At 36.3% G+C, this 24689-nt stretch overlaps 1 protein-coding gene across 1 annotated transcript; it reads left to right on the forward strand.

Moving 5' to 3' along the window:
* On the forward strand, positions 1 to 7436 carry LOC132143674 (complex I assembly factor TIMMDC1, mitochondrial-like). Its single transcript, XM_059554106.1, has 8 exons — positions 1 to 73; positions 2340 to 2555; positions 2770 to 2935; positions 3189 to 3277; positions 4739 to 4806; positions 4961 to 5039; positions 6799 to 6909; positions 7007 to 7436. Exons 1-8 carry the CDS (start codon positions 42 to 44, stop codon positions 7152 to 7154), a joined length of 909 nt encoding a protein of 302 aa, XP_059410089.1. The 5' UTR covers positions 1 to 41; the 3' UTR covers positions 7155 to 7436.
* The last annotated feature ends 17253 nt before the right edge of the window (positions 7437 to 24689 follow it).

Below are 24689 nucleotides of genomic sequence, written 5' to 3' on the forward strand. Positions count from 1 at the left end.
CCTGGCCTTTTGTGTAAGGAAGTGAACATGTTGACATTGTAATGGTCGCTGAAGGAGCATTGAAAGAAAGCAGGTGAGAAATTTTATGAGAATTAGTCCATATTGATTTCTACTACGCTGTGCTCCTGTATATGTATTGTAATTTACAGTCAGTCTACTCTTTTTTTAGCATTTTGCTAATTATCCTAAATTGTTAAGCGATGTCATTTGTCCACACTGCAAAATAAACTCAGTACGTAAGACTAGAATTCTGTTAGTGCTTGAGAAAGTAGAATATCATTTTTAGCTTCGATAAACATGCTTCTCTGCTCTTGTTTTGAATATGTTGAATTCTACTTCGTGTTTGACTATTTTTCCTCCAAAGCAGCATTCACATTACATTTGGTTTAATAATGATTTGATATTGTGGGGTGTCTTCAATTGTAAAACTGGGTTTTTATTTTGCAGTTCTTCTGAGAAAGTGGGAGAATCGTGAGATAAAAGCCCTAATAATAATAATAATAATAATAAAAAACAATGCTATATTTAATTAAAACATTTTTAAGCTAAGTATCCTTCAAATTCATTACCATATTTACTGACTTAAGACATACAGATGTAAAATTATAATTAAACATTATTTGAACTTTTCTTTATTGTACAATGCACATTATTTAATGTCTTAAGACTTGAGGCACCTTCCATCATTTGCCTAAAACTTAAATGAATAATTTCATATTTTCATTGTAACAATAACAAAATTAAGAAAATAAAGTATTAAAGTTATAGTTCACCCAACCAAAAATGACAATTCTGTCATCATTTACTTGGATCATTTTATCAAACAAATTTTTTCTTGCTGAAACTAATTTTTGTAATGTCTGTTTGATGCTTTACACAACAATGACTTTAAACGATATTTTGGGAGTAATTTCTCCAAATTTGATGTGCAATTAATTTGATTAATCACCACATCATGTAATTTTAATTGCTTACCAGCCCTAATTTAAATTTTACATTTACTCACAATCCATCTTTGAATTTTGTGGATAGTTATTTTATTTGATAGTTAATAGCCAGCATGTCTTCTCATTTGATTGAATTTATTGATTAAATAAGAACCTGACATAAGAGGACACAGATATGACAATAACTTTTATAATACTAATAAGCTAACATCCGTGTTTTTTTTTCTTTTTTGCTCAGTTATTTCAGGGTTTTGATCTCTCAACTGAGAGAACACACCCTGTTTATTATATTATAAATAATATTTGATATTGCATTTTTGCAACTTTGACTATAGCATAGACATGTTGCATATTAATTGTACTATTTATTAACCTCAAAGCATATGTTTGTGTATTTTCTGTTACTCCATAATTATGTTCTATATGAGGGCATTTGTAGTGTACAGTAGTTATAGGTCCAAAAACATGACCTCAAGCCCAGGGGCCCCCGTCCCCCAAAGTCCTCCCCTTAAGCACATACATATGTAATTGTATTTATAGTATGCTTAGCACTAAATCAATGTATTTCAAATTAAGTCTTTTTTTTTCAACAGGGAGGTTACAAGTCCCTATAATATGTGACCCAATTTGGCAATAGCCAAAAAACAAAAACATTGTATGGGTAAAAGTTATAGATTTTTCTCTTATGCCAAAAATCATTAGGATATTAAGTAAAGATCATGTTCCATGAAGATGTGTTGTAAATTTCCTTCCTTAAATATATCAAAACTTAATTTTTGATTAGTAATATGCATTGCTAAGAATTCATTTGGACAACTTTAAAGGTGATTTTCTCAGTATTTAGATTTTTTTGAACCCTCAGATTCAAAATTTTCAATGGAAAGCTTATTTATTCACCTTTCAGATGGTGTATAAATCTTAATTTCGAAAAAAATGGACACTTAAGACTGGTTTTGTGGTACAGGGTCACATATATATACCTTTTTATAAAATAAAGTACAATTACGAGATATAAACTCAGAATTCTGAAGAAAAAGGTCAGAATTATTAGATAAAAATGAATTTTAAGGTGTATATTTGTAATTGCACGGCTAAGAGTCTAAATTCTTTGTTAATTTAACTTAAATTTTTCTCAGAATTATGAAAAATAGGTTCAAGCCTGAATTGTGATATAAAAAGTGGCAATTACTTTTTTTTTTGGCAATTACAAGCTTCTATAATTTATTCCTCTGTGGTGCAGAAACTCTTTTTGACAGCTGTGTTGCTTCAGGTGTTAAATGCAGCCTGTCTGTATGATTCTGCCGTCTAACCATAGGGCATGCATGTCAGTGTGGATGAACATGCATAAACACACTCCTTTACCTCTGGCCTTGTGTTTCTGTGATTGAACAGCTTGTTGATGCGTACTGCAGGCCAGCAGAATTCATCACCCACATGTGGGGGGACAGATGTACATGGACTTGAGGGCTCACATCTGAGTCTTCTGGGGTTCAGTCCTAGTGTCCATGCATCTGATAGTACCTCCACACAGACCTTACCACAGCACCTAGGTAAACCAGAGTTCCCTGACACAGGATGGGATCGTATCAAAAATCTTTTCTACAGGAGGTAGGTATCAGTGATGTGTCTGCCATTGTAATCAGACTTTAAATGTTTAGTTCTTTGCCTTTCACCGGCCTTGTTTGATACACGTGATATGAGGTTTCATTCACAATTGAATAAGCACAGCCATATTTGTAACACACATCAGAGATACCGTTATGGAATATTTGTGGGCATGGTGCATTTGCCTCTCTTTGACTCTGTTCTGCTTTCCTCTCAGCGAGGGTCAGATGTACTCAGAGGAGTTAAGGAATATAGTAAAGAGTGGGATTGCTGCAGCTGTGGTTGGGATGGTCTATGGAGGCCTACCAGGAGCAAGGCATGCCCGTGAGAGGTTCATCCAGCTCAGCCAGGCTGAAATTTACCAAAACAGAGTGGATGCAGTGGTAAGACAAAAAGTACAAAGGCTGAAAATATATGCATCAAATGTATCTGTTTCGTAGCAACAGATTTTCATTCACATTGATATCTGCTTTCACTGTCGATTAATGCATCAGTATACTTGAGTACTGTAAAATGTTTTTTGATGCTTGAATTGCTTTGTTTTTATATTTTGTACAGCTGAGAAATGCACATTATTATTTTATGGGGCTGAAAGGTGCATACAGTGATGTTTTGTGTATATATTTGTATCTCAAGCGCTCAGCTCATAATGCAGCTATTCGTGGGTTCGTGCGCTTTGGCTGGAGGTGGAGCTGGAGGGTAGCAGCTTTTGTGACCATGTTTAAGTAAGTGTAGATGTGTTTAGGTTTAATTTGTGAAACATTTAATTACATGTTTAAATTAACTTGTCTGACAAAGATATTGTTCACTTAAAAATGAACATTTGCTGTAAATGTACTCCCTCTCAGCCAGTTCAAGATGTAAATGAGATTGTTTCTTCATCAGAACAGATTTGGAGATATTTAGCATTATCATAAGCTTGCCAATGAATCCTCTGCAATGAATGGGTGGCATTAGAATGAGAGTCCAAACAACTGATTAAAAACACTACAGTAATCCAGATGACTCCAGTCCATCTATTAATGTCTTGTGTGTAAAGCTGAATGTTTGTATGAAACAAATCCATCATTAAGACTTTTTAACTTCAAGCCATCACTTATGGCAAAAATACAACCCCAACAATTCATAATATTACTTCCTCCAGTGGAAAAAGTCCATCCCCTGTTGTTCTCTCACATCAAAGTCCACCCATATAAAGTTAAACCAAAAATTATTCCGAATTTCAGACACCAAATTGAATTTTTTACTTGTGGATGCAAGACACTATAGTTCATTTATGTAAGTGAGGATAGCAAAATAAAGTAAACTGAAAAAGTAAACATATTATACCCCAAAATTCTTCATACAGTGGACTACTAGTAAAATTGATTAAAACATTTGGAACCAGAAATTGGATTTGACACTTATGTTTTTAACAGCTATTTGTTCTCTGAATAAACCAGTTACCATGAGCAAGTGATCTAATGCTAAATTTCCTTTAAAGAAACAAACTCATCTACATCAAGGATGGCCTGAGAGTGTGGACATTCTTAGCAGATGTTCATATTTGGGTGAACTTATTCTATAATTTTACAATTCATGTAGGCCTATTGTTTCACAGACTGTGATGAAGCATTTTAACACTCAACAGCATCGCAAACCATGCAAAGTTTAAAAATATTTTAATAATTCTAATAATATGTAAATTTAAAACACTTTATACTATACCTTTGCATAAAAAAGGTAACGCTGCAATGAGGGTGTTTTCTAATATAGTGTTTATGGAATTGGCGGATGTTTTTTTTTCTCCATTCTGACTGCCGTTGTCAGTCTCTCTATTTTTTTCCTCTTTTTGAAATTTGGGAAAACATTAATGATTTAACCAATAGTGTTATTTTGGAGAAGGCTGAAAATGGTGGTAGGACTGTTTGGGGAAACCTATTTGAAAACAGTCATTATTTCATTTATTTATTTTTTTAGGCACTGCTAGTTAGTTCAAATTAAAAACTATACCTTTCTAATGAGCAGCATTATTTTAACAGCACATTTGAGTTTTAGAAATGTATACAGGATGTGTTTCAAAACAGAAGAATAGGTTTAGAACTACTATACTAGGATTGTTGCTGCAGGAAAATGAATAGCCTGTCAGGTGTCCGCAATTATGAAAAATACTTTATGCTGTTTTTTTTGTTGTTTTTTTTAACCAGCACTGTAAGTACTGGATTGACAGTGTACAGAGACAAAAATGATCTGAGCCATTTTGCTGTTGCAGGTGGTAAGTTCACAAGCTCCTTATCTTCTGGGTCTGTGGGTGATGGTACTTTAGTAGACCTGTCTGTGCCTCAAGTTAAGTGAGTTAAAAAGCATGTTTGCTGAACATACTAAGATGACAGGATAGAATGACAGTTTTTGCATGTGTTTGTGTTCAGCTCTTACAGGAGGAGTGTTTCGGCTGAATCTGGGACTTAGAGGGCTACTGGCTGGCACGGCCATAGGAGCTGTACTGGGGTGAGTAGAACAGAGAGAGAGGGAGATTGTGTGTGTGTGTGTGTGTGTGTGTGTATGTGTGCGCGTGTGTGTGTGTGTGTGTGTGCGTGCGTGCGTGCATGTGTGCTCGTGTGTATCTCAGTGCTGTTGCTCTCCCTGGAGGGATGTGTCTACCCTGGAGCAACACTGCACTCTTTGCCCCCTCACACTACCATCTCCCTCCCTCTCTGAGGGCGTTCTGTCAGTCAGCTGTGGCCTCCCCTGCAACCCTCTGTCTTACATCTGCATCCCCCAGCCAAAACAACTCCCTTCCCCCCTTTTGCTCCTCCAGTCCTCCTCTTTCCATTCTTCATTTCTCATTACCAGAGGTACCCATATGCTAAACAGAAGTCTTTGATCTGAAGAGCTATCAGCTGTGCTGTGCTCTTTTTTACTTATATTTTTCAGTGTTCCTTTTATATTTCTTCTTGTTTTAGGTTAATTACTACTTGCTCACTTTTCCCCTCATTAGCAGAGATGCTCAAGTTAGAAGAGCCTCACACAGCTGTTTAACACACACCTGGAGCACACAGTGTGCCGGCAGACAGACCTTAATGCCTCAGTCAGGTGCAACAAAGTGAAAAAAGGCTATGCATAGTACATTATGCTCTACAAAGTGAAGACTGTTGCACACTAACATGCTCACTGTTATTGGACTTGGAAATGGGTCAGTGAAAGATCATTTCATCAGTGTTACTGTTGTTAACGAAAACTGAAACTAAAAAATATAAACAAATTGATGACATACTTCTATAAATACACTTTAATTATTCCAAAACTACTACTGGCTGCACATTCGTTTTAGTTTGGCTAGTTTTTGAAGTTTGTCAATTTATTAATGAACACAACACATACAATATACCAAAACTACTTCTGCTGCTGTATAAACAGTATGTTTATGTCTGCTTTAAGTGAAAGTACAAATACTAAGTGAAATTTTTTACTAAAAAGTACACGTATCTGGCTAAAAATAGAAAATAAGTCAAAATGCCCATTTTTGGTGAATATCCTTTTAAGTACATTCTTAATAATAAGTATTATATTAATGATAACAGTTGGAAGAAAATATGTGATCCATGCATTTGGTCTGACAGCAGATTATTATATCTGCTGCTGTCATGAGTCATTAATGTTAATTCAGGAACAAATGAAAAAGAGAAAGTCACTGGTATATTTAATGTATACATCATATTATGTACCTTGAATACTGTTAGACCTACGTGAAAAACTTAAAGCACTGCGTACTTAACATGAACATTTCTATATATTTGTATACATTTGTGTGTATATGTGTATATGTGTGTGTGTGTGTGTAATATATATATATATATATATATATATATATATATATATATATATATATATATATATATATATATATATATATATATATATAGTGGTAATGCTTGGGATTTGTTTTATTTGTTCTTATTTTATTACTGACTGTTTACTTGTCTTTATTCAACTTGTTTCATGGTGGGGCCAAGTTAAAATTAAGTGAGTTTTTTTTTTGCTTAGAACAAGCAAAATAATCTGCCAATGAGGTAAGCAAAATAATCTTTTTTTCTGTTTGAAATAAGTCTATTTTGTTTACCCCATTGGCAGATTATGTTGCTTGTTGTTCTAAATATCAGCATGACTGTGATAACCTGCACACCTTGTGTTTATATCAGCAGCACTTTCGCTTATGTGATATTGCTTAATTGCGACTCTTTTTGATGTTAACGTGATGTTTTAACAGTCTGCCGGCTGGAGTTGTAATCATTGGTCTGCAGAAGCTGGGAGGTGAGACCATGCATGACAAAAGACAACGGGAAAGACAAGAGCTACATGAGCTGAGAGTCGCTGAATGGTTAGTAACACCAGAGAAAGAGAATCTTTTCGTACTTGGACAGAATCAATAAACTAGTCACTTTGAGCCGAAAATTGAGCTGATGTCTCCATTACAGGAATGCTCGTCTCAAGCTTACAGATGATCTCATTGGGGAAATGAATTGTGAGAAACATCAGGACACTGATAATGACCTTCAACGAATAGAGGAGCTCCTCAATCAACCTAGGAATGAAAAAGGTGCAAAGAGCTCTGACAGCCAGTAACATCAGAGACTGGAAAATTCATTAACCAAAACTCCTGGCCAAACATTCGGACTATGGTCTTTCTAGGATGTTCTACTAAATTTCTTGTACCTGTTCCTAGTATATGTGTCAGTCACCATCATTATCAATGCAATACTTCCCTTCAAATGCAAATGTTATTTACTGCACTTATGTGTGTTACCCTATTTATTTTAAAACCTGCAGTAACTTGAAACCGTTGCAGTTGGGTAAAGTATTTGGATTAGACACATATAAAAGTAACGGATGTTTTCTGTGTTGGAATTGTAATTGATGGGTTTAACCAAAGTAAAATATCAGTACCAAATAAAGTCAGCAGAAAAGGAAAGTTCATTTTACAGAATAATGTATTTTAAAGATAATTTATAAAATCCAAATAAGTTTACAAAACAATACTTTCCGTACTTGTTCAATGAACCATTAACGCTTGTTCTGACTGAGAAAAAAAACTAGAAAGAGTCCCTGCTCACCTGTGTGAACATTCCATAGGAGGCATGAGGACATAAAATGTAGCCAATAAAAGGGCTACAGAGAGACATGAAGAGCAGATATTTCTCATTTTCCATTAAACATATTTATATATGTTAAGAAATTTGCTGGAAATAAAAGCATTTTTTTTTGGCTGAGTTTATATACAGGTGAAATTATGATAAAATATTTTTTGCTGAGCTGTTAACAAATGAAGTAAGGAATATTATATATGTAGCATTCCAACATTTTAAAGAGAAATAACAGTATGCTACAACCAGGGGTTATGCAGGTTTTATGAAGATAAAATTAAGATCCTTTTAAGACCAAGTATAGAAAATATAAGGGATAAATTCAAAAGGAACACAATATGATAATATGTTCTCTAAATGTAATTAGTTAGTAATTAGAAAATATAACTTCCTACAGATCTTCATTACTTTTTGATATCTTAAGACTTGAATTGCTCTGCTCTCAAACAATATGAAATGGGTTAATATCACACTTCAAAAAATAAGTTTATTAAATCATGATAAATGTACATGTTTAACAAAATAACATTAAACACGTCTTCTTTATGAGATATTAATATTATATATTATATTAATTAGAGGAGATTAGAATTAGGTTTGTGATTAACAAGAACATATATCTGCAAATAGTGTCATAAAAATCAAATTCAATCAAAGGGAAAACAAATTTTAATTCCCCATGGAAAAAATATTAGTTCTTGTTTTAAGCATAAACTCAGTTTTGTTTCTCAACATGACTTCATATCTTTATTTCGCATCTCTTCATTATGCAGTAAATGTATCTTGATTCAAGGACCTTTGTATATTTGTATTGGAAAGCAAAATCACTAAGCAAGATTTTTGCAATGCATCTTTTTGCTCTGAGATCTGCTCCTTCTGCTTTAAGATCCTAAAGCTTTAATTTGTAGAAGCAAATTAACTCTCTTTAAGCCCCGCAAAAGTATAAATAATAATAAAAACCTGTAAAACTACTCACTGATGTTAATGTTATCGTGAAGAGAATAGTTATATATCAAAATTACACTTTGACAATACAGCATATTGAGCAGGGATGATGCCTTGAGCTTGTCAGCTGCTGGGTTAGATCCTTTGTAAACAAGATGTGACAACAGCTGGGTCTCTCTCAGATGTACAGTAATGCCTAAAACAGTCTGGAATTTATGACAGATTTAAAGGGCCAAGAGACATTAATAGACAGCCTACTGTTCCTCATTTCCAGATAAGGTAGTTAACATTTGGCAAACAGCAGGCAAGAAAGAATTAACCCAGTATTAAAATGGCTGTGAATAATGTATACATGTTTAAAAGACAGATTTATGTGATGTGAAATACATATTTAGTTTACAACCAAATTTGATTTTTTAAAGAAAAGAATGTTTGATTTGATTAAGCTGTGCAGTGCAGTTACACATGGATATTAGATGGATTTATGCAGCCATTTGATTGACTGGAAAAGTTGGATGCTTGTGAAATATGCTACTCATGTTACCCATTAATCCAGTCCAACTGAATCATTTCGGTGAGAATGTACCCAGCAGCATTACTTGTAATTGTAATAAAAAGTCACATTGACTGCACAGGCATAACTGCTCTATGTGCGTCTATCACTGGAATTACTGTGGAAGTCCAATAGCAACACCATGAGTACAAATTGTGAATTGCATCTTTTGCACAAAAACCTAGGCAGAAAAAGTAATAATAATAACTGCTTACATTTATATAGCGCTTTTCTAAGCACTCAAAGCGCTTAACATGAAAGGAGGTATCTCCTCATCAACCACCAGTGTGCAGCATCTAACTGGATAATGCAACGGCAGCCATAGTGCACCAGAATTCACACCACACACCAGCTTATTGGTGGAAAGGAGGCCGAGGTCACACTTCTACTCTCTTCGAAAGACATCCTGGGATTTTTAATGACCACAAAGAGTCAAGACCTCGGTTTAACATCTCATCTGTAGGACGGTGCTTGTTGATGGTATACAGGTGCTGGTCATATAATTAGAATATCATCAAAAAGTTTATTTCACTACTTTCATTCAAAAAGTGAAACTTGTATATTATATTAATTCATTACACACAGACTGATATATTTCAATAGAATAGTACTTAAGACCAATACAAAGAAAGGAATTATAGAAATCTTGGCCAACTGAAAAGTGTGAACATGAAAAATATGAGCATGTACAGCACTCAATACTTAGTTGGGGCTCTTTTTGCCTGAATTACTGCAGCAATGCGGCGTGGCATGGAGTCAATTAGTCTGTGGCACTGCTCGGGTGTTATGAGAGCCCAGGTTGCTCTGATAGTGGCCTTCAGCTCTTCTGCATTCTTGGGTTTTGCATATTGCATCTTCCTCTTCACAATACCCCATAGATTTTCTATGCGGTTAAGGTCAGCGGAGTTTGCTGTCCAATTGAGAACAGGGATACCATGGTCCTTAAACCAGGTACTGGTAGCTTTGGCACTGTGTGCAGGTGCCAAGTCCTGTTGGAAAATGAAATCTGCATCTCCATAAAGTTGGTCAGCAGCAGGAAGCATGAAGTGCTCTAAAACTTCCTGGTATACGGCTGCGTTGACCTTGGACCTCAGAAAACACAGTGGACCAACACCAGCAGATGACATGGCACCGCAAACCATCACTGACTGTGGAAACTTTACATTGGACCTCAAGCAACGTGGATTGTGTGCCTCCCCTCTCTTCCTCCAGACTCTGGGACCCTGATATCCAAAGGAAATGCAAAATTTACTTTCATCAAAGAACATAACTTTGGACCACTCAGCAGCAGTCCAGTCCTTTTTGAAGCGGGACACTTCTGACGCTGTCTGTTGTTCAAGAGTGGCTTGACACAAGGAATGCGACAGCTGAAACCCATGTCTTGCATACGTCTGTGTGTACAATCGTGGCCAAAAGTTTTGAGAATTACATAAATATTGGAAATTGGAAAAGTTGCTGCTTAAGTTTTTATAATAGCAATTTGCATATACTCCAGAATGTTATGAAGAGTGATCAGATGAATTGCATAGTCCTTCTTTGCCATGAAAATTAACTTAATCCCAAAAAAACCTTTCCACTGCATTTCATTGCTGTCATTAAAGGACCTGCTGAGATCATTTCAGTAATCGTCTTGTTAACTCAGGTGAGAATGTTGACGAGCACAAGGCTGGAGATCATTATGTCAGGCTGATTGGGTTAGAATGGCAGACTTGACATGTTAAAAGGAGGGTGATGCTTGAAATCATTGTTCATCCATTGTTAACCATGGTGACCTCCAAAGAAACGCGTGCAGCCATCATTGCGTTGCATAAAAATGGCTTCACAGGCAAGGATATTGTGGCTACTAAGATTGCACCTAAATCAACAATTTATAGGATCATCAAGAACTTCAAGGAAAGAGGTTCAATTCTTGTAAAGAAGGCTTCAGGGCGTCCAAGAAAGTCCAGCAAGCGCCAGGATCGTCTCCTAAAGAGGATTCAGCTGCGGGATCGGAGTGCCACCAGTGCAGAGCTTGCTCAGGAATGGCAGCAGGCAGGTGTGAGCGCATCTGCACGCACAGTGAGGCAAAGACTTTTGGAAGATGGCCTGGTGTCAAGAAGGGCAGCAAAGAAGCCACTTCTCTCCAAAAAAAACACCAGGGACAGATTGATCTTCTGCAGAAAGTATAGTGAACGGACTGCTGAGGACTGGGGCAAAGTCATATTCTCCGATGAAGCCCCCTTCCGATTGACTGGGGCATCTGGAAAAAGGCTTGTCCGGAGAAGAAAAGGTGAGCGCTACCAGCAGTCCTGTGTCATGCCAACAGTAAAGCATCCTGACACCATTCATGTGTGGGGTTGCTTCTCATCCAGGGGAATGGGCTCACTCACAATTCTGCCCAAAAATACAGCCATGAATAAAGAATGGTACCAAAACACCCTCCAACAGCAACTTCTTCCAACAATCCAACAACAGTTTGGTGAAGAACAATGCATTTTCCAGCACGATGGAGCACCGTGCCATAAGGCAAAAGTGATAACTAAGTGGCTCGGGGACCAGAATGTTGAAATTTTGGGTCCATGGCCTGGAAACTCCCCAGATCTTAATCCCATTGAGAACTTGTGGTCAATCCTCAAGAGGCGGGTGGACAAACAAAAACCCACTAATTCTGACAAACTCCAAGAAGTGATTATGAAAGAATGGGTTGCTATCAGTCAGGATTTGGCCCAGAAGTTGATTGAGAGCATGCCCAGTCGAATTGCAGAGGTCCTGAAAAATAAGGGCCAACACTGCAAATACTGACTCTTTGCATAAATTTCATGTAGTTGTCAATAAAAGCCTTTAAAACGTATGAAGTGCTTGTAATTATATTTCAGTACATCACAGAAACAACTGAAACAAAGATCTAAAAGCAGTTTAGCAGCAAACCTTTTGAAAACTAATATTTATGTAATTCTCAAAACTTTTGGCCACGACTGTAACTGTAGTTTCTGAAACCACGCCTTCTTTCTTTGCGTGAACATTTGGACGGCATTATGCAAATATTTCCACATAGTGACATAGACGTGGGGGGGTGTTTGAACAAGCCGTTTTAGGGGGCAGGGCCGGCCCGAGGCATAAGCGAACTAAGCGGCTGCTGGGGCCCCCCAATCATGTTTTTTTTTTTTTTTACAATTAAATAACTTAAACAAGTGATATAAATGAATGAATGAATGAATAATGAACGAATAAATGAATAATTCAAGACAAGAAAATTCTTATTTACCGACAACTGCTGCTGTGTCTGCTAGCGTTTGAATCATGCGCAACTGCGCATAGACACCTCTCGTGCATTGACAATTCGCGCCGGCGCAAAGTGCACGTCACTGTAATAAATGATAAGCCATGTCACAAAAAGGATGTATCCCTCTGGTGCCGAAAAGAGAAAGAAGAAAAGGACATAAAGTTGGCTTGACATTGGACGTTCGAGTGTCTCAAATTTAGGGACCGTCTCTAATGTTACATGCGATATTGGTATACACTTTTCTAACGTCAGTAGCATTTGAGGAGAATGACTTACAGTCATAAAAACAACTGTAATTGTTCATCTAGGTGTCAGCTATAATGCACAATTGAACATAATGTTTAATATTTATTAAAATAAACTGTAAATCATATGTAAATTATGCTACTTTTTCACATGGGCTCAAAGGCAAATTTGAAGCTCAGTAACATTTGAGGAGAAAGACTTGCAGTCATAAAACAATTGTAATGTGTTCATTCAGGTGTCAGCTACAATGCACACCTTATACATTTTTAATATATATAAAAATAAATTATAAATCATTTAGGTAAAAACGAGGCCCGTTTATCACTTTCAGGCACATTCCTGTTAAAGTTTTTTTTCTTCTTTTTTTTTTAAGGTCCCCGTACGAAAATTACCCATGGTTTTATCAATAACACCACAAATCATCGTTCTTGTAGCCATGGCAACTGCAAATTAACCATGGTTTTGTTACTTCAAATAATAATTTACAAAGAAGTATTGATATACTGTAATCTTTTTTTGTTGTTGTTGTTGCTATAAAAACAGACCTAAGCCATCAATAGCCTTTAAAATGACTTAAAATGCATTATATATAAAAAAAACTATTAGGCAATAATGATTGGTTAATAATAACACTGTTAAAATACATAATGTAGGCACATACAAAATGAACAATTTATGTACATGTTATTACAAATGCCTGCACAGGGAGCCAAATGCCATGTATTTGCTGCTGTTACATTTTTGCTATAGATGACACAGCCTTTATAATTTCTTCAAACAAAAAACGTGCATATCACAACCCTTACAAAAATAAACCATGGTTTTATCATAGTAAAACTGCTTAATTTCCTTTTGCATGATTTCTGAATGCTTAAGACTATGAAATAAATTAGTCATAATAAAGTTATAGCCATAGGTAAATGTCGAGAGCTACAATTGTAATTAGTAAATAATACAATTTATTCATTTACTCTTTTATTTGATTAAAGTTCTATTTTCACCCCTATAGTAGTTTTTTTTTTCCATCATCATATTTGAGGAAGGGGGGCACAACTATACAGTACAATCCTGCTGTCCCGATGTTATCAGTGACTTTGCCTCCTGAAAAGCTAGGAAGGAACAATTTTGAAGTCATTGTTGTACAATTGTCATTGTTGAATCCTAGCTGTTCTTATGTTAGCTTTCATTATTTAAGTTTTAAACTATTTTTTGTAACATTATATTTTTTTATTATATTAATGTTTGTCTATTTTGGTTTCATTTAAAAGATTGCACATTTAATGCACATTTGCATTTGGACATTTGCAAATCATTTATTTCATGTTTTGTGACAGTTTGTATTCAGAAGTTTAAGAGTAAAGTATGTTATTTAAGTATTGATTTTTATTTATTTATTTTGTATTAATACATAACCTCACTGTATTCATTTATAATGTAACATTCAAATTCAAATCAAATTCTGCTTAGGGCCCCCAAGAGGCTCGGGCCAGCACTGTTAGGGGGCATGGCAGAGTCTTAAGTTTGATAAAGATGATCTCTTTGGATTTGAGACTTTAGTCTTTGCAACTGTACAGATCTTATTCATGCACAAAGAGCTTATAACACTTCAAAGAGAAAGAAAAAATTTAAATCGCACTATGACCCCTTTAAGTGGGCCGCACTTGCCATTAGTCTGGGCCGATGGATTAGTACGTACGTTACTATATTTGCATTCTTTTTATATATATTCACGCAATGTGCAGAACATCGGCCCACATTGTACAGCGACCCACCGGGAAAACTCCCGGTGCTACACATGGCCAGCTGCCACTGCATAAGGTCACATTTATTTGAATGAATTATTAGCTACGTGTATTTCAATTATCAAGAGAGAGAGAGAGAGAGAGAGAGAGAGAGAGAGAGAGAGAGAGAGAGAGAATGTCAGATCCTAAGTACCCGCGTGCTACGTCTGCGCGTCTCTCTACAAACAATTACTTCAAAAACGGCCATTTTACCATCATTGCTGATGAATAATGCAGCGATCTAGTATCTAGGGCAGGCTATTTTATTAATAAAAAATTGCGGGGAAACGTACAAGTTTATGTGTGTGTGCAGCGCAATCTGCGATCTCTTTCTCTCTTTCTCTCTGTGTGTGCGAGTGATGTTTGTTGATTAGCGTGCGTCAATAAAAGCACCGCATTAATATGGAACGGTGATTAAACTGACTTGGAACTACCTGTGCATTAAACTGTTTTACTCCGTGATCCATATATAGATCAGTGGTTTTACTGCATTCTTGCCAGCCAACCAGAATCCAATAATCAGACAGACCATTGAATAATATCTTATTTTCATGATTAATAATAATTAATACAAATTAATTAATAATTTAGAATCGTGCAAATGGTAGGCCTAATGTATAAAACATTGCCTTACTAATCACAAAACCATAATGCCCGTCGTAATATCATACATTTACATTTAGTAATTTAGCAGACACTTTTATCCAAAGCGACTTGAACTGAGGACAATGGAAGCATATATATATATTATATACAGTATATATATATATATATATATCCAGACCTATGTGGGTCCTCTGCCATTTCATACAGTTGATTGATGACTAATATGAGGCATGGCAACAACTTACTGTGTGATGGAGCCTAGAAAATGTCCCTAAAATTCAAGATATGGGGCAAAGCGCCTGTCTGAGATTGTGTCTCATATTTACATAACATAGTTAAGAAATATCACATGAGAAGTTGTCAGGATCCTGCCCTGACAACCTTGTTTGTACTGTCTTTGTTCAATGTGTCTTTGTTTATTTTGTGCCTGAGCACATGGTTGTGTCTCTTGTGTCTGCCACTTGCTCCTCTTGTCCCTCCTCCTTGTTTTCCCGGTTCACGCCCCCTTGTTTAGTCCTCATTAGTCAGAGTGTTGTCACCTGTTCCTCATGTCGCTGTATGCTTCTTATTGTGCTCTCTTCCCTCTTGTAGTTGCCGGTTCGTTTTTGGCTGCATGTTTGCCTAACGTGTGTTTTGCAGTTTCAAGTTTTTCTTGTCAAAATCTAGTTTTTGCTTTTTGGACTTTCCTGTTGAGCCTCCAAGTTGAGTTCTCCAAGAGCTATTTTTTCCCCTAGGTCTTCTCTTTTAGTTCCTTTTTAGTTTAAGTTTTTTTTTCACCTATTATCCATGAGTATCCTTGTCATTTGCTAGATTCAAGTCTCTAGTCTAGTTTAGTTTGTTTCCCTCAGCATTTACCTGTAGGGCCTAACCTTTTATTTATTTGTGTTTTCCCCTAGTTTCTTGGTATTTATTTACTTTTTCCCTGTTTTTGGGAAGGAATTTCTTGTTCCCTGTATTGTTTGTGTTGTCTAGTGTGCTGGTTGTTTTGTCCGGTCTTGTGTTGTCTCTATATCTGTTGTGTTCTCCCCCTCCAGCCCTGCCTGGCCGTCTGTGGTTCCCTGACAACTGGTTCCCTCACCCTTGCAGCTGTATCGGTTCTGGCAAGTGATCTTCAAGCTGCAATTTCTCTGTTCCTTTGTGTCTTGCCTGGCCATCTACCTTCTGTCTGGTCTTGCCAGCTCCCAGCAGCGGTCCTAGCTGCTGCCTCCCTATGCTGGTTCCAGTGGTCACCCTCAGCTATCCAGTCATTGCCCCAGTATCCCCTCCTGTTGGACTTTCACTGTTGTATGCCCTACCCTACTGTCTGGACCGTTCAAGCGACTCCCTCCTATTGTGCTCTGTCTATTTTTGTCAATAAACATCCCTTGTTCATTCTGCATCTGGGTCCTCTCCCTCAGTAACCCTGACAGAAGTAGGCTAAGTGCAATATAACACTAGTGCAAATGTGATACTCATCTTATACAACAGTTCATTAAGAAGTTAATATTGTTATTTTTGATACAATGTTGTCTGTTTTGAAATTGAAAAAAAAGTGAAAGTCGTGACATTTGCCAAGTATGGTAACCCATACTCGTAATTGGTACTCTGCATTTAACACATCCAAGTGCACACTAGTGATGGGAAGTTCGGATCATTTTACCGACTCGGACTTTTGAGTCACATTCAACAAAATGAACTAATCTTTTTTTGAGTCATTTCATTAATTTCGTTCATTTTAGCAAAATGTTAATTAAAATGTTACGTGTTACTTCCCCAACACATCTAGTACTTACGCAAACGTTGATCACACTACAAATAATACAAAACTAAAATGCTATAAGATACAGAAAAGATTAATTCATTTTTCACCTGGGTCTTCAGTCTGTGATTAGCTCACCTCACCTCTTGTCTGACAAGTCTTCAGGTTCATGTCATTCCTTAATCACGTGACAGACCCATACGCTAAAACCAGACAGTAAAAGAAATGGACACAGCGACCCCATTGGATTCAACCATAGACAGTAAAAGAAATGGACACAGCGACCCCATTGGATTCAACCATAGACAGTAAAAAGAAATGGACACAGCGACCCCATTGGATTCAACGGAGAAAAGTGAAGTCAATTAGATGCAAGCACTTCCTGGGGGTCGAGCGTACTGTGCAGACTCAAACTGAGCTTGATGACTTAGATGTCACGTGAGCAGCCTGTCTGACAATTGTAAGTCTTCTAATAGCTGTGCCAAGAGAAATCTGAATCACCCACAGAATCTTGCAGAGAAGGCGAGCGTGAACAGGAGCAAGTTTGGGTAAGTATTCTGATTAATTATCTCCCTTGACTTTATGCCTCCCCGTCCCCCCGATAGCCTCATAGACAGTAAAAGATAGCCTGCGAGCTTCTCCTCCTGTCCATACGGTAATTTCTTTACTGTGCGACAGAGAGTCGTAGGTTATGACGCAGTCGTTAGCCTGTTTTTACAAAAACTGCTTCTACGGGGCCATAACGTAAGATACAAGGTAATGGAGCCTTTTATACATTTTCGTGTTACTTTAGAAATAATTAATGGACAAATGGAGTCTTTAAACACCTCAGATGTTAAGTTATTCGCAGGTGGGGGTCCGCTAGCCAATTGCAGCGCCCAGGGCTGCTTCAATAAAATATGAAACCCTGCCCCCTGCTCAAGTTGGACAAAATTTCTAACCAGCATGCACTACTTCAAGTCAGATAGCGATCGGTTTGTGCAATGCTGCTCAAAAACCCGAACTATGAACTAATCCATTCTCTTTCCCGCTCAAGTTGGCATTGACTGACACAGGTGAATTACTACTAGCAGAACAGAACCTACAGAACATTGTGCATGAGCGACTGAACGAATCACCCCCCCCGAGATGACTCGTTCTTCCATTAGAGATTTAGAGATTCATTCAAAATGAACGGATCATTCAAGAACGACACATCACTAGTGCACACACACAGCAGTGAGAAGTGAACACACCCAGAGCAGTGGGCAGCTATATATCCAGCGCCTGGGGAGCAACTGGGGGTTCAGTGCCTTGCTCAAGGGCACTTCAGCCAAGGGTATTGAGGGTAGAAGAGAGCACTGTTCATTCACTCCCTCCCACCAACTCCTGCCAGCACCAAGACTCAAACCAGCGACCTTCGGATAACTAGTCCAAGTCTCTAACCATTAGGCCACAGCAGCCCCAGAAGATAAAGACAAATCAGAACTGTTTATCTCCGAGCAACCCACAGTGGCATTTCATTTCTTAATCTACATTTTGAACGAATTTGGTGAACCATTTAGCGTGTTGAACCCACTAGCGGCGCCAGGATTTTTATTGTAGGTGGGCCTGAGGGCTGTCAAAATTGCTAAAAAATGACGTTCGAATATTCCCTCTAAAAAATACACGAATATTCGAACTATTCGAACATCTGGTTGCTCATGTCGTCAATGACGCGCATTAAGTCAATACCAGGCCAAAATAATACAAAGAGACATAACTACTTGTATAGATAGTCTATTTAAGTTTAAACATATATGACAACGTATTACCTACACAAAAACAAGGAAATCAACTAATAGCCAAGACTGCAGACCTCACGCTCTCTCACCCTCACGTTCTCTGCGCATAATGGTTTAAATGAACAAAAAAATTTTGTGCAAGCAATTTAAGGTCGCGACTGTTGTCCCAAATATAGCAGGCTTCATTCAGTGATTGAAACAAATATTATTAATATTAATTGAAGTTTTACAGCATATAGAACTGACATTGAATGCTCCGAGCGTGCTGTGCTGTGGTAAACATGGAACTTTTCCTTGACATGACACGATAAATAATCAAACCTCGGATCCATTGCTTGACAGAACTCCCTGAAGCGTGCCCCATCCGCGATACTGATCGGTCTCATGTCCTTACAAATGAACGAAATAATTTTATCCGTTATGGCCTCTTGTCGTGTTGCAGACAAAGAGCTTGCGGCGGGCGATGCAAAGTAACGTTAAGTGTCAAGACGTGACTGTTTAGCTGGAGTTCCACAGATTATGCCATGCTCATTTGGGACTGCGGTCAAGCCAGCCGCACTTCAGAAAAACACAGTCAAGCCAGCCGCGAGTGAAATTTAGATGCGCGTGTATTACGGTAATTACGGTAATGGCAGGAACAACAGAGAGGGAACGCGCTTTCAGAGCGCTTTTCATCTACACGTTCAGATTTGATATATGATGACCGTTTTTTGCCCATCTGCTCTAATATTCGTGTAACTTATTGTTTTCCTTGACTGTTCTGTATTACTATAATTTTCAACCTTTCAAAGCATTACAATATTAGTAGAAAACGAGATATGGGACATTCATTGATTTAGAAGACACTTTTTTTATGATGAGAAAAAACAATTAAAGGTCAGTTCTTAAAAAAAGACATCCCATACTATATCTATACCTCACATAAAACCATTTTACTGGAGCCTCTTCGAGATATAGGATAATATTACACTTTACAAGTCTATTAAGATCCCATTTCTAATAAGTAGAAAAAAACAATGGTCAGTTCTTATAAAGGACATGCCATACTTTATGCACACCTCATATAAAACCATTCTACTGCAGCATTTTGGAGATATTGGACATTATTACACTTTAAAGGGCTATAAAAGATCCAATGTCTAATAAGTAGAAAAAACAATAGTTGGTTCTTATAAGGGACGTCCCATACCATATGCACACCTCATATCAAACCATTGTACAACAGCATTTTTGAGATATGGGACATTATTACACTTTAAAGGGTTATTAAAACCACATTTCTAATAAATAGAAAAAAACAATGGTCATTTCTTATCAGGGACGTCCCATACTATATACACACTTCATATGAAATCATTTTACTGCAGCATTTTTGAGATATGGGTCCAAATGGTGATTTGGAGGGCTATAAAGACCCCATTTCTAATAAGTAGAAAAAAACAATGGTCAGTTCTTATCAGGGACACCCCATACTATATGCTAACTTCATATGAAGCAATTTTACTGCAGCATTTTTGAGATATGGGACCATACAATGATTTAGAGAACTATAAAGACCCCATTTCTAATAAGTAGAAAAAAACAATGGTCAGATATTATCAGGGACATCCCATACTATATGCACACTTCATATGAAACCATTTTACGGCAGCATTTTTGAGATATGGGACCATACAATGATTTAGAGGGCTATAAAGACACCATTTCTAATAAGTAGAAAAAAACAATAGTCAGTTCTTATAAAGGACATACCATACTATATGCAAACCTCATATCAAACCATTTTACTGCAGCATTTTTGAGATATGGGTCCAAATGGTGATTTAGAGGGCTATAAAGACCCCATTTCTAATAAGTAGAAAAAAACAATGGTCATTTATTATAAAGGACATACCATACTATATGCACAAATCATATCAAACCATTTTACTGCAGCATTTTTTAGATATGGGACAATACAATGATTTAGAGGGCTATAAAGACACCATTTCTAATAAGTAGAAAAAAGCAATGGTCAGTTCTTATCAGGTACGTCCCATACTATATGCTAACTTCATATGAAGCCATTTTACTGCAGCATTTTTTAGATATGGGACCATACAATGATTTAGAGAACTATAAAGACCCCATTTCTAATAAGTAGAAAAAAACAATGGTCAGTTCTTATCAGGGACATCCCATACTATATGCACACTTCATATGAAACCATTTTACTGCAGCATTTTTGAGATATGGGACAATACAATGATTTAGAGGGCTATAAAGACACCATTTCTAATAAGTAGAAAAAAAACAATAGTCAGTTCCTGTAAGGGACGTCCCATACAATATGCACACCTCATATCAAACCATTTTACTGCAGCATTTTCAAGATATGGGACATTATTACACTTTAAAGGGCTATAAAGATCCCATTTCTAATAAGTAGAAAAAAACAATAGTCAGTTCTTATCAGGGACGTCCCATGCTTTATGCATACCTCATATCAAACCATTTTACTGCAGCATTTTTGAGATATGGGTCCAAATGGTGATTTGGAGGGCTATAAAGACCCCATTTCTAATAAGTAGAAAAAAACAATAGTCAGTTCTTATCAGGGACATCCCATGCTTTATGCATACCTCATATCAAACCATTTTACTGCAGCATTTTTGAGATATGGGTCCAAATGGTGATTTGGAGGGCTATAAAGACCCCATTTCTAATAAGTAGAAAAAAACAATGGTCTGTTCCTATAAAGGATGTCCCATACTATATGCACACCTAATATCAAACCATTTTACTACAGCATTTTTGAGATATGGGACCATACAATGATTTAGAGGACTATAAAGACCCCATTTCTTATAAGTAGAAAAAAACAATGGTCCGTTCTAATCAGGAACGTCCCATACTATATGCACACTTCATATGAAACCATTTTATGGCAGCATTTTTGAGATATGGGACAATACAATGATTTAGAGGGCTATAAAGACACCATTTCTAATAAGTAGAAAAAAACAATGGTCATTTATTATAAAGGACATACCATACTATATGCACACTTCAAATGAAACCATTTTACTGCAGCATTTTTGAGATATGGGACAATACAATGATTTAGAGGGCTATAAAGACACCATTTCTAATAAGTAGAAAAAAACAATAGTCAGTTCCTGTAAGGGACGTCCCATACAATATACACACCTCATATCAAACCATTTTACTGCAGCATTTTTGAGATATGGGACAATACAATGATTTAGAGGGCTATAAAGACACCATTTCTAATAAGTAGAAAAAAACAATGGTCAGTTCTTATCAGGGACATCACATACTATATGCACACTTCATATGAAACCATTTTACTGCAGCATTTTTGAGATATGGGTCCATATGGTGATTTATTGGGCTATAAATATCCCATGTTATATTAAGTGTCCCTAATACCTGTGTATATACAAAGTAACTACATGTATACGTAGTATATAACACAGTGTAAGTACACATTGGTATATAGTATCTACAGCTGTAATAATTTTGTAACAACCCTCAGAATGGTTTGTGCAAGTACAAATGTATAACAGGACATGTAAAACTACATTTTGTAACAACAATATGTATAAGAGTAATTTGAATCAGTTGATCCAGGGGGTGGAGATGGGTAGGTTTAGGGTTCCGTACAGTGGGAGGAGTTGGTGCACCACTGTAATACCAGTGTACTTACATGGTAACTCCTCAGGAACTGTCGACAATTTAAAGTGCAACATTGTGGACACCAACCACATTTTTTATGTAAAGCCTAATTTACTGGCCACTGCAGTGTAACATAGGAGTAATTACATAATAAATTGAATATTGCTGTTAGTCCTGTTACACATTTGTACTTTCTTACAAATAAATTTTATTACCAATGTCCTGTTGCACATTTGTACTTACACATACCATTCAGTGGGTTGTTACATATATTTAGTTAAACAAACATTAGAGCTATAGATACTATGTACCAATGTGTACTTACACTGTGATTACATACTAATTACATATCTAATTACTAAGTACACAGGTATTAGAGACACAATATAAAGTGGGACCCCCATTTCTAATAAGTTGAAAAAAACAAATATTCAGTTTGTATATTGGAGGTGCCATCCTTTATTCACACCTATAAAAACATTTTACTTTAGCATTTTGCAGAAATGTTAATTTATTCTGTTTCAGAGGCCTAAAAAGACCCCATTTCTAAGAAGTAGAAGAAACCAAAGATCAGTTAGTACATGGGACATTCCACAAGCACACCTTATATAAAACCATTTTACTGAAGCATTTGGTTTATAAAGACATTTTACCATAGCAATTTGGAGTTAAAAATCAAGAAAATCCTCAGAAACTCCAGTTTTGAAAACTATTTCAAATAAGTTAAAAAAAGGCCATTCCTTCTAAAGTTCCTCCTACATTTTCAACACACCTAATGTGAAGTCTGTGTACTGTGGCAGTTTGTAGAAGCATGCATTCATATAGAACAAAACACTCAAAGACGTTTTCTCATATAGAAATGTTTTTTAAAATAAGTAGAAAAAATAATGGCCTTTTCTTACAAAGTACCTCATATTCTATCAGCACAGCTATTCTGAAGTCTGTGTACTATGGCAGTCTTTAATATATATATATATATATATATATATATATATATATATATATATATATATATATATTAAAGACTGGATATTGTTTCTCCATTTTTGAGGCTTATATAAACATTAGGTTAAATACATAGATAAAAATAATGGCCTTTGCATGCAAGGCACTCCCTATTCTATCAGCAAATATGAAGTCACACACACTTGTCTGTCACACTATACTTCACACACTTTCTAAACACCAAATATGGAGTCTTTGCTCTGTGAAAGTTTAGAGTAGCTTGCATTCAATGGATGAATGGATGGATGGATCATAGCGTATCCCCAGTCTTGTTTCTGGAAATCTCACTAAAAGTTCAGTTCCAACCCTAATCTAATTAAGAGTCAGGAACAATAGATAGTTACAGAAAGGTTTGCTGGAGCAGGATTGACACTGAACTCTGCACGAAGGTAGTATTATGTGCCTTTTAAAAATTGTAAGTGTTCCTACTTATGTAGTTAAATAGCATTTTGTTGTATTAGAATACATGTAACTCCAAACTGCCATAGTACACAGATTTAATTTTAGCTGTGCTAACAGAGTAGGAGGTGCCTTGCATTAAATGGGCATCGTTTTCCTCTACTTTTGTAAAGTTATCCAAAGTCTCAGAACTGACTCTGAATGCATGCAATTCCAGATTGGTAAACTAAAATGTTTTTTTTATAATGGCTGCACATATTAGGTGATGTCCCTTATGACAATTGTTTATTATTATTATTATTTTTATTATTATTATTGGAATAGATAAATGTAATGTTTTATAACTCTTTATGTGAAATAAGTGTTAGCTCTTAAAAAAAATCATACAGTAAAATGTTTTCCATTGATTTACTCATAGATTTTAGAAAACATTACATTTCTCTATGAGCCTATAAAGTGAATATACCCTTTATCTTTATAGCCCCCTAAAGCACAATATAGGTCCATATCTCATTAATGCTGCAGTAAACTGGGTTTTATATCATGTGTGCATATAGTATGGAATGTCCCTTATAAGAACTGAGCATTGTTTTTTTCTACTTATTAGAAATGGGATCTTTACAGCCCTCTAAATCATTGTATTGTCCCATATCTCAAAAATGCTGCCGTAAAATGGTTTGATATGAGGTGTGCATATTGTATGGGACGTCCCTTACAGGAACTGACCATTATTTTTTTTCTACTTATTAGAAATGGTGTCTTTATAGCCCTCTAAATCACCATTTGGACCCATATCTCAAAAATGCTGCAGTAAAATGATTTGATATAAGGTGTGCATATAGTATGGGACATCCTTTATAAGAATTAACCATTGTTTTTTTCTACTTATTAGAAATGGTATCTTTATAGCCCTTTAAAGTGTAATAATGTCCCATATCTTGAAAATGCTGCAGTAAAATGGTTTGATATGAGGTGGGCATATTGTATGGGATGTCCATATAGGAGCTGACCTTTGTTTTTTTCTACTTATTAGAAATGTGG

Source organism: Carassius carassius, chromosome 7 (genome assembly GCF_963082965.1).
Source record: "Carassius carassius chromosome 7, fCarCar2.1, whole genome shotgun sequence".
In the NCBI taxonomy this organism is placed as follows: Eukaryota; Metazoa; Chordata; class Actinopteri; order Cypriniformes; family Cyprinidae; genus Carassius; species Carassius carassius.

Coding starts and splice junctions, on each gene's coding strand:
- LOC132143674 (XM_059554106.1), top strand. CDS start 42: ATGGTCGCTGAAGGAGCATTGAAAGAAAGCAG. Junction 3,278..4,738: donor GCTTTTGTGACCATGTTTAA/GTAAGTGTAGAT, acceptor TTTTTTAACCAG/CACTGTAAGTACTGGATTGA. Junction 6,910..7,006: donor GAGCTGAGAGTCGCTGAATG/GTTAGTAACACC, acceptor TCTCCATTACAG/GAATGCTCGTCTCAAGCTTA.